Raw genomic sequence first — 10,468 nt, forward strand, 5'->3', positions numbered from 1 at the left:
TCAAATATGGGCACCCCATAGTTACTAAGACTCCACCTTTGTGCTTGTAACCTGCTGACAGCACTACTGTCCTGTACTCTTTCAGTTTCCCAACAGGGAAAGCAGAATCCTGCAGCTACAGCTGTACCATGCTGAAAGTTAGGTGGTACACTTACACAATGGAGTATTACTAGGCTATTAAATATAATGAATTTGAGAAATTCTTAGGTAAACGGATGGAACTAGAAAATATCATTCTGAGTGAGGAAACCCAATCACACACACAAAAAAACACACACATGGTGTTTACTCACTGATAATCAGATATTAGCCCAAAAGCTTGAAATAGCCAAGATTCAACTCACAGACCACATGAAATTCATGAAGAAAGAAGACCTAGTGTGGATGCCTTGGTCCTATTTAGAAAGAGTAACAAAATACTCAAGGGAGCAAATATGGAGACAAAGTGTGGGACAGAAACTGAAGGAGGGGCCATCTAGAGACCATTCCACCTGGGTATTTATCCATGTGTAGTCATCAAAGGTAGATGCTGATGTGGATGTCAGGAAGTGCATGCTGACAAGAGCCTGATATACCTGTCTCCTTAGAGGTCTGCCAGAGTCTGACATACCCAGAGCCAGATGTTCACAGCTAACCACTGATTTGCTCAAAAGTTTCCCAATGGAGAAGTTAGAGAAAAGACTGAAGGAGCTGAAATGGTTGGTGGCCCAGGAGGAGAACAACAATACCAACCAACCAGAGCTCCCCAGGGTCTAAACCACCAGCCTGGGAGCACATAGGGACCCATGACTCCATCTGTATATGTAGGAGAGGATGGCCTTGTCGGGCATAGGTAGAAGAGGAGGAGATCCTTGGTCCCATGAAGGCTGAATATGGAGTGTGGGGGAGAATTCAAAGATGGGGAGTTGGCAGTGGTGGGGGTAGGTGTGGGCACATCCTCATAGAAGCAGGAGGAGGGGGAATGGGATAGGAGGTTCCTGGGTGGTGGTGGAAATGGGGTAAGGGACTAAATCTGGCATATAAATATAATATCCAATAAAAAAGCAAATGTATGATAATCTGGTTATAGATGTGACATTTTTATCTGTGCTGAAGCAAAGAGGAATTAAAGTGTTAAGTGTTAAAAAAAGAACTTGATGAAGAGTCGCTGATGTGAATACTAGGAATAAGTCTACTGGAGAGATCAAAACTCAAAGCCAATTAATTGATTTATCCTGAGGGATCATCAGCATAGGAGTCAGACACACAGGAACCAGGGAGTGGCTGAGTGCCCCGGCCCGCGGGGATTCGAGGAGACCTTAGGGAAGGGGGCGAACGAATGAAAGGACAAGAGACACAAAGAATGAGAGCAAGTCTGGGTTCTGATCAATCTCTGAAACTTTAATTTTGGGGGCAGGTTATAAAGACACAGCAAACCGGGAAGTTAGGGCGAGGGTCATTGCTTAGGGCTATCTTACTATGGAATCCTTACTGTCTAAGACTTTCCCACTGTCATAATCTTATCACCCTAGAGCATCCCACTGTCATAATCTTCTCCAAGGAAATGCCAGACGTTCTTTGGGTTCCTGGGACCTGAGACCTATGAATGTCCTTTCTTAACCTTGTACTGACTAGACTTTCTAAAACAGCAGGTAATTTCCTGGGTTTGGCTCCTGGCATCTGCTCCCTTTTAACAATTTTAAGCGAGGCTGGCAGGCACATTCGGACATTAAGAAATATCATTGGCAGATAATTGGGCATTGACCAAAGGGGGAAAGCATTGACCTGATCCTCCCAGTATCATTTGTAATGGTGTCTTTTTGGGGAGGAGAGGGTTATTTGTCTCATGGACCATGTAGGATATTGAGGGTCTTAGTCGGCTCCTTTGAGACACAAGAAATCAACACCAACCTCTATGCAATCAGGTTTGCTTTTCAGGGGACTCAGAAGCGGACAATTTGGGTCCTCCCCCTGCGGTACCTCGTCATGCACCCCTTGCAGGTACCCACGTTGTGTCCGTGCCATGCCGAACCAAAGTGCACAGATCTGAGTTCTATGCAGCTCCTAAAGGAGATGTGTCAACGCAAGGCTCAGCCAAGCCTCTATCAGCCGAATCAAGTCTATGATAATGCACTTGTAGGGGTTTAGATGCCAAGGAGTCAATTTGTTGTTTTATAAAGCCAGTGAGTCTGTTAAAGGCCCACGGGTGGAAAGCCGAAAGGCGAAAGGGACTGATCACAGGGCCCAGGATGGAAGGGAGAAGGGTAGTAAGCCAAGGAGAGGCAGAAAACTAGTTTTTCTTGTTCTCACTGTTTCTTCTGACATTCTAATCTCTTTCTGATCTTGACCACACTATCTCTAACTACCCCAGTTTAGTCAGTATAAAAACAGCATTCCTCCTTGGGGGGTGGCACAGAGCCCCTCTTGCTGAAGGAAAAGCAGATGAGAGATTTTTCTCTGATGCCAATCTCCAGCTGTTCGCTGTCCTTGTCAATGGCCAGTCAGGGTTCTGAGTAGTACAAGTCCCGAGGCCTGCATCAGGATCAGAACTTCCAACAGAGGATACCATGGGTGGCTCATTTTTATCTGGAAAGGAAAAAGAAGGGAATTCTCAGGGAGATTTCTCTTCCCTGGATTTCAATTGTTATCCATTTTATCTACAGTTGGGTCTGGCTTTGTGGAGGTATCTGTTTTGCCAATCTTTCTGGCAGCCATCTAGCTTCGACTTTTTTGATATCAAACAGACATATCGATCCTCGGCCCCATGTGGGAACTGAATCTAGGCTGTTCCATTTAAAGGTAAAAAGGTCCTTCCATATAACTGTGGCATAATTTTTATTAGTCTTAAGGTGTCAGAGGTGATCGGCAGCAGATTTGCCATGAGCGTCCAGATTTAGAAAATTGAGAACAACAAGGCATGATGGAGAATATTTCTAGGAGACCCCTTCTGGGGGTATAACTCCCAATCTTTGGTTTTTTTAAAAGCCAGTTTTTTTTTAGTTTCTTGCAAAACCAGGGCAGAAGCAACAGTAGCTGCTCCTTCCACACTCAGAGAGTTATAAAGATATTATTTTAAAGTTCTACAATACCTGTTTCACAATATCTTGTCCTTGAAGAATTTAAAAAATCCCAGTAATATGGGTAATATTAAATTGTCAACAAAACATCTCAAATGTCCAACTGCAATAACCAGTTCCATATTCTCTCTTAATCTGATATGGAACACCAAGCATAGAAAGATAATGTAGGCAGTAACTAATTACATTTTTAGTTGCTTCTCCTCTTAAAGCAGTTGCAACTAGAAAGCCTGAAAAGGTGTCAATTTACATGTACCTGTTTTAATTTTCCAAAATCAGAAATGGGTAACATCCACTTGCTATAATTGATTATGTATAAGTCCTCCAGGATTAACACCATTATCAAAAAATTAAGGACACAGAGAACAAGTTTTTGCAATTTGACTTGCACACTCTCTAGAAATATCAAATTATTGTCTCAAGGTATTACTATTTTGATGATATAAAGAATAAGATTGTTTGGCCAATTGTTACTGTGAGGCTTATAATCTGCCTGGTATACAAATCTGCTGTGGCATTGCCGTGGGGTCTAGGCAATCCAACATGAGCTCTTAAATGTCTTATAAAGATAAGAAAAAGTACATGTTTCTTAAATTAAGCTGTATTTATAAAATTTGAGAATTAGCAATATCTTAAAAATGAACAATTTTAAGCAATTATAAACCATGAGCTATAATATACTGGCTATGAGTATACAAATTGAAAGCTTGATTTTTCAACATTTCAAACAGTGGCTACAGCACATAATTCAATTATTTGTGCTGAAGCAGGGGGAAACTTAAGAAAATGAACATGTGATCCAATTATATATATAGTCTTCCCATTAGGTGGGCTGTCTGTAAATATTTTCTGCCTTCGAATATTTTCTGGAGCAACAAGCACTCCCCAAAAATTTAAAGCTCGTTGTATGAGCACAAAGGCTTGCATTAAAACTCCTTCAGAGAGATCAACTAATAAAATACCATGCAATGAACAATATACTGAAAGATTCAAACTCTTAACTCAAGTGTGAGAGTTCTTAATCCGGGCCTATTTCTTGAGGCCTGGCCCAACGATTATCCTTCCTGTACTGAGGACAAATTCCAGGGGCACTCCTGCTTCCAGACAGCACTTCTGCTGTCTGTCTATGCCTCTATTTTTTGGACAGTCTTTCCGAAAATGACCCATGTCCTCATACCTAGAACAATCCTTATCACCTCAGTGCTGTGAAAGCATAGCTTGGACTAAAGTTAGCATTCTCATAAGCCAAATGTGTAAAAAACAACTCCTGCCTGGGGTCTCTAAAATTTCTACCAGCCCTTTTAGCAGCCTATCTACAAATTCCTAAAATGGTTTATCAGAGCCGTGTGTGTTCTAGATAAAACTCCCACTGGGATCTCAGTTTAACTATATTTTTTAGTTTCTTTTGCAATATAAGAGTGTAACCATAATTTTGGGAAACAAAACCGATTTTTAACAATATAAACAATTTATTTTCTCTAAAATCAATACTAAGTACATTACTTTCATGTTACTAAGTTTGGCTGTCAGTTCTTATGTATGAATGCATGATAGTGCAGCTTTTAATACCTCTTAAAGAGACACTGTTTTAAATCCTATCTTTAAACATCTGGTTTCTGAATGACTCCAATCCTGAGTTACCAGTTTTAAGCCAACTTTCTGTTACCAAAGTTGCAAAAAAATTTTTAATCATACCCAATAACTTATAGGCAAATAATCTATATCCAAGACATGCAGAACATTTTATACTTTTAAAAGCAGTCCGAAGCAAAAATGAAGTGTACATATATTTACATATATTTAGACTAAACAAATTTTTCTTGCTTTTTCTAGCTGTAATTTCAAGAGAAGCACCTTGTCACCTGCTGAACCCAGTAATCATAGTCACAGATTTTTCTAGGAGAAACATCTATTAGCTCCTTACCATAGAAGCCATAAAAAAACTTGCTGGCCCCTTTAAGAGCAGCTTTTATATCTCCAAAGGCCAATTGAAACTGCTTTTTATTTTTACTTTTTCTTCTCTCTCTCTCTCTCTTTCTCTCTCTCTCTCTCTCTCTCTCTCTCTCTCTCTCTGAAGCTACTTAAAAACTAAATCAAGGGCTGAACAACCAGCAGATAAAGTTTTAACCATTTTCTTTTAAACATGAAACATGGAACAACATTCAAGTAACGAAACAAAAACACAGACATAAACTGACAGACATGGACAGATTGGTGCACCAAGGACAAAAAATAGACATAGAGAGCAGTACTGAGGGTCTCTCCCAGAGGAGCCAGAGAAAAAGCAGGACAGTCTCCTGATTTTCTCCTGCTCTCAGGAGGGCTCTAAAATCGCCTTTTTCTTTTCTTTTGTTAACACGGCCGGAGAGTGGACAACTGCATTAGCCCTTTCTCTCCCTCATCTCCAAGGTTTAATGTTTTTATCTCCTTAGGAGGTGTAGCATTTTTTTTCCATCAATAGTCTCCTCTTGGGGAAACATCGACAAATATCACCAATGAAATCTTTTCTATTTGGGAAAAGGGAAAAAATTCTATTCTATCTCTATTTCTATCTTCTATTCTAACTCTCTATTCTAGCTCTATTCTAACTAACCTAACTCACTATTCTAACTAACTCTATTCTATTTGTCTTTTCTATTTGGGAAAAGGGAAAAAAAAATCTATATTCTAACTCTCTATTCTAACTCTATTCTAACTAACTTAACTAACTATTCTAAACTAACTCTATTCTATTTGTCTTTTCTAAGATCCTTTTTTCTTAACCCTTACTCCTCGTGCCTTGAGGGACTCCTTGAGACCCTTTAAGAACAAATCATGTTTGCTCAATCCTTGTCCCATAATTGCGTTGCTTTTTCTTACCTTCACTGGATCAATCTCACAGGCGGGTGACTCTGTGGTGATCACAATGCGGATCTTCTCTCTTCTCTCTGGAGAAGCGTTGATCCTATGCTTTCGGGACGTCCCTGTGGAAGCAATGTTCGATTGGACCCCGACCCACAAGACCACACATCGGGCGCCAAGTGCCCCAGCCCGCGGGGATTCGACGAGACCTTAGGGAAGGGGGCGAACGAATGAAAGTGAAAGGAAGATGAGAGGAAAACCCGGCCGCCATACAGAATAGACTACTCCAGACCACGTGGTTCCAAGGGGGGAAGGTTTATTCAGGGAAAGGGCAAAGGTGGGGAGAGATAGGTGGGAGAGATAAGAGGTTAAAGAGGGTGCGAGTCCGGTGTACTGCCTGTTTTATATGGGCAGTGATGTAGTATCTCCCAGGTAAAGGTGAGGGAGCCAGGTGGATTCTGGGAGCGTGGGGCTGTTCCCTCGGCAATGATGTGGGGGTCGCCTAGAAGTGGGAGTCGCCTAGAAGTGATGTCACTGGGTTCGGAGGCTGATACCAACATACCTCCCTTTTTCTTATTATAAAGAAGAGAAGAAAAGTGGAGGGGAAGTCGATGGTGAAATGGGGAGTTGGGGCGGAGTGTCTCTTAAACTACTTCCTGCTGTGTAGGGGCGTAGTCTATTGTGGGGAGTAGCTGGCCTTCACCATCGGGGTCCACTCGGTAGATACGTGTATCAGGTTCCTCTGTGGACAGCGGCTGGTAATCCTGTAACAGGAAGTTCCTTAAAAACAGCATTCTTCCTAGTAGAGTCCAGTAACTGGATGACAACAGGAGAATGGTGTTTAGCAACAGAGGGGTTCTGGACGTCCCAAACTCGGGGGTCCACCTGAGAAGCTTTAAGGGAAATAACATGTTAGTGTTAGTAGGTTGACTGGCTAGAAGAAGGAGCAGAGGAACTGCTGGCGAGCTTGGGTTTAGGTGAATTGGGGGAGCAAAGGAAATAGAGGCTCCCAACTTAGCTAAAATATCTCTTCCCAATAAGGGGACAGGACATGTAGGCACTACCAAAAAGGAATGGGTGAGAGGTACACCCCTAAAAATGCAATTAAGTGGGGGAGTCTGGTGAGGAAGGTAAGGTTGTCCTCCTACCCCGACAATAGGAAAACGCGAAGGTGAGGTGGGTCCCCAAAACTCCGTCAGGACCGAGTAAGTGGCCCCAGTATCCAAGAGAAAAGAGATGGGTTTTCCACATACCATAATATCTACCCGAGGCTCCCTGCTAGTGATAGGCGTGGTCGGGTCGAGAGAGCTCGGGCCCAGTCAGTCCTCCATAGCCAATCCTAGAAGGTCAGCTGAAGGGTTTTCTGGGAGTGATGTCCCCCTGTTCTGAGCAACATGAGGGCAATCAACAGCCCAATGTCCCTTCTGATGGCACCTGGGGCACGGTCCCCTTGGTTTGCTAGGGTTGGGGCAAGCCCTCGCCCAATGACCTTGTTGACCACATTTATGGCAGGGGCCAGGTGGTCCCTGAGTCTTCAGGGACCAGGAGTCTGGGGTAGTGGCTGAGGCTGGTCGGATAGCCTTTGCCAGCATATGGTATTTTTGTTTTCGGGCTTTCTCATCCCTCTCATGGTACACCTTAAAGGCCAACACCAAGACTTCTGCCTGTGGAGTTAGGGGCCCCCTCTCCAATCGCCTAAGTTTAGCTTTTATGTCGGGGTAGCTCTGGGAAAAAAAGTAGGTCATCAGAAGTTGCTTACCTTCCGGATTTTCAGGGTCCAGATTGGTATACTGTAATAAAGCCTTTGTAAGGCACTCCAGAAACTGGGACGGGTTTTCCTGTTTGTCCTGGACAACCTCTTGGAGTTTTTCAAAGTTTACTGGCTTTAAGGCTGCCTTTCTTAGGCCTGCCAAAAGACATGTTATAAATCTATCTCTAGCTAAGATACCACCTGCGGAATTGTAATCCTGGTCAGGAACCGCCTCAGATCTGATTGGATATGTTCCGTCTGTCTGATGAATCTGATCTGCATGCGTTTTTGCCTCTTCCCAAACTCGCCTGCGTTCATCAGGAAGTAAATTGTTAGTGAGAATCATATGAACATCATGAAAAGTCAAGCTATAAGACTGAGTGATGTACTGGAACTCTTTAATAAAGGCAGAGGAGTTAGAGGTATAGGAACCCAATCTGTTCTCTATTTGAGAGAGTTCACTTAGTGAGAAAGGAACATGTACTCTGACAAGGCCGTCTACTCCTGCCACTTCCCTCAGGGGAAGGACAGATGCTGGTTTAGGTGTCCCTGGAGGAGAAGAAATTGGAGGTTTGGCTGTGGCCCTAGAAAGTATGATAGGAGGAGTAAAGGTTGGAGCCAACACAGGGCGATTACCATGGCCTGCAGCTGGTGCAGAGGGAAGGGAGGGGTCTGAGGAGGTTGAGTTAGTAGGCTCTGAGGTATCATGGGTTTTTGGCGGCATGGAAACAGGTCTGCGACGGAAGGGGGGTGGTTCGTCAGCTGGATCTAAGAGTGTTGCGTTATCTAATGGGGGTTGGGGAGGTTCCATTGCTAAAAGGACCTGGGGAGTGGAACAGGCAGAACACATGGAGGGATTAGAGCGGAGGTAGATGAATGATTGGATATAGGGGACTTCTTTCCATTTACCAGACTGCTGTATGTATGTGTGAAGACCCTTTAAAATAATTGGATCTAGGGTGCCATTAGGTGGCCATTTTAAACCATTATCTAGAGGATACCGGATCCAAACTTCATTGCAGAGATGTATCAATTTGGAAGGCCTCAATGCAGGCGTTAATTTTAGAGATCTGAGGTTTTTAAGGAGACAACCCAGTGGGGAGTCTGAGGGTGCGGCCGAAGACAATGTAGTACCCATTGGGTGACAGGGAGGGTTTACCGAGCTAACGTATCGGCGTCCCGATAGAAAGGCGGTAAGAAATCAGCCAACAGCCTAGGTAACCAGGTCATCACGAGGTTACCCAGGGGGCTAGCACAAACTCCCGGAGTTCTGCGGGAAGCAATTTACCCTGGTACCAGGCTTTCCACAGCTGCTAGAGCTAATTGGAAGGGAGGGTGTAAATTGCTTTCCAGGGGAGGGAAGTCACCCAGTGGCCAATGTCCTAAATAGTGGTTCGGCTAGGAGGCTAGTCTTAGGGACTAGGCAGACAAATGGCAACACCTCTCCGACCAAGAAAGGCTGGCCAGACCTTATTTGGACGGCTAGGGTCCCTCCCAGCCAATTAGAATTTCCTTACCAATAAGCCGGTGTGTGTTTGAAGAAATATGCAGTCTGGTATCAGGAGAGTGGTACCACGAGGTCTGTCTGTGGGCCTAAGCCACCTGGCGGAGTGCCACGTGGTGGGCCACAGGCTTAGCTAATCTGTAGCAGCGGCGGAAATTTATGCTGTCCGTGATAGCAGGGATGGAGCTTAGCAGCAGCGGTGGGATGTCGGTGGCAGCTCAGAGCAGTGGCGAGTGCAGGGCGGTTTGCACGCAGTGGGCAGTGGCTTGGGCTGCGCCGGCAGCAGCCCTGTCAGGCTCGTTCCGGTGCCGCGGGAGTTGGCGGCTGAAGCGGCGGCGCGGTGGCTGCGGCTGCGGGCCGAGCGGCGTCCGCAGTTAGGGGGAGCGGTCCCGAAGTATTCGAACTTGGCCGATGCACCAATGAAAGGAAGATGAGAGGAAAACCCGGCTGCCAGTACAGAATAGACTACTCCAGACCACGTGGTTCCAAGGGGGGAAGGTTTATTCAGGGAAAGGGCAAAGGTGGGGAGAGATAGGTGGGAGAGATAAGAGGTTAAAGAGGGCGCGAGTCCGGTGTACTGCCTGTTTTATATGGGCAGTGATGTAGTATCTCCCAGGTAAAGGTGAGGGAGCCAGGTGGATTCTGGGAGCGTGGGGCTGTTCCCTCAGCAACGATGTGGGGGTCGCCTAGAAGTGGGAGTGGCCTAGAAGTGATGTCATTGGGTTCGGAGGCTGATACCAACACAAAGGACAAGAGACACAAAGAATGAGAGCAAGTCTGGGTTCTGATCAATCTCTGAAACTTTAATTTTGGGGGCAGGTTATAAAGACAAAGCAAACCAGGAAGTTAGGGCAAGGGTCATTGTTTAGGGCTATCTTACTATGGAATCCTTACTGTCTAAGACCTTCCCACTGTCATAATCTTATCACCCTAGACCATCCCACTGTCATAATCTTCTCCAAAAAAATGCCAGAAGTTCTTTAGGTTCCTGGGACCTGAAACCTGAGACCTATGAATGTCCTTTCTTAACCTTGTACTGACTAGACTTTCTAAAACAGCAGGTAATTTCCTGGGTTTGGCTCCCGGCAGCTGAGCTGATTGAATCACTGCAGTTATTTCTGTGTCCTTTAAATTGTTTGTCTAAGACTTGAAGAACTGGAGACGTGAGAGGTGTAGGCAGAGTTTTCACCTCATTTTACATAAGGGCAGTATTAATAGACCCTAATGTTTGATATCTCTTGAATATATGCTGCAGCCCTTAGAAAACAACAAAATCTCTCCCTTTTAGGAAAGGCAGAAAAAGTATGGCAGTTCCAA

At 44.5% G+C, this 10,468-nt stretch overlaps 1 protein-coding gene across 3 annotated transcripts; it reads right to left on the minus strand.

The window, feature by feature from the left end:
- Positions 1 to 1,384: 1,384 nt before the first annotated feature.
- Positions 1,385 to 9,337, minus strand: LOC143442044 (uncharacterized). 3 transcript variants are annotated; one of them, XM_076932843.1, is made up of 3 exons: positions 6,107 to 9,337; positions 5,916 to 6,019; positions 1,385 to 2,565 (listed from the first exon to the last, which is right to left on the minus strand). In XM_076932843.1, exon 1 carries the CDS (start codon positions 8,783 to 8,785, stop codon positions 7,217 to 7,219), a length of 1,569 nt encoding a protein of 522 aa, XP_076788958.1. In that variant the 5' UTR covers positions 8,786 to 9,337; the 3' UTR covers positions 1,385 to 2,565; positions 5,916 to 6,019; positions 6,107 to 7,216. The 3 variants fall into 3 exon arrangements, with proteins under 3 accessions (XP_076788958.1, XP_076788956.1, XP_076788957.1); XM_076932841.1 differs by having other exon boundaries at positions 5,916 to 9,337; XM_076932842.1 differs by lacking the exon at positions 1,385 to 2,565 and having other exon boundaries at positions 2,998 to 6,019.
- Between the last annotated feature and the right edge of the window lie 1,131 nt (positions 9,338 to 10,468).

Source organism: Arvicanthis niloticus, chromosome 4 (assembly GCF_011762505.2).
Source record: "Arvicanthis niloticus isolate mArvNil1 chromosome 4, mArvNil1.pat.X, whole genome shotgun sequence".
Taxonomy (NCBI): Eukaryota; Metazoa; Chordata; class Mammalia; order Rodentia; family Muridae; genus Arvicanthis; species Arvicanthis niloticus.

Excerpts from the sequence above, each read along its gene's own strand:
- LOC143442044 (XM_076932843.1), bottom strand. The coding sequence starts at position 8,785 with ATGGGTACTACATTGTCTTCGGCCGCACCCTCAGACTCCCCACTGGGT.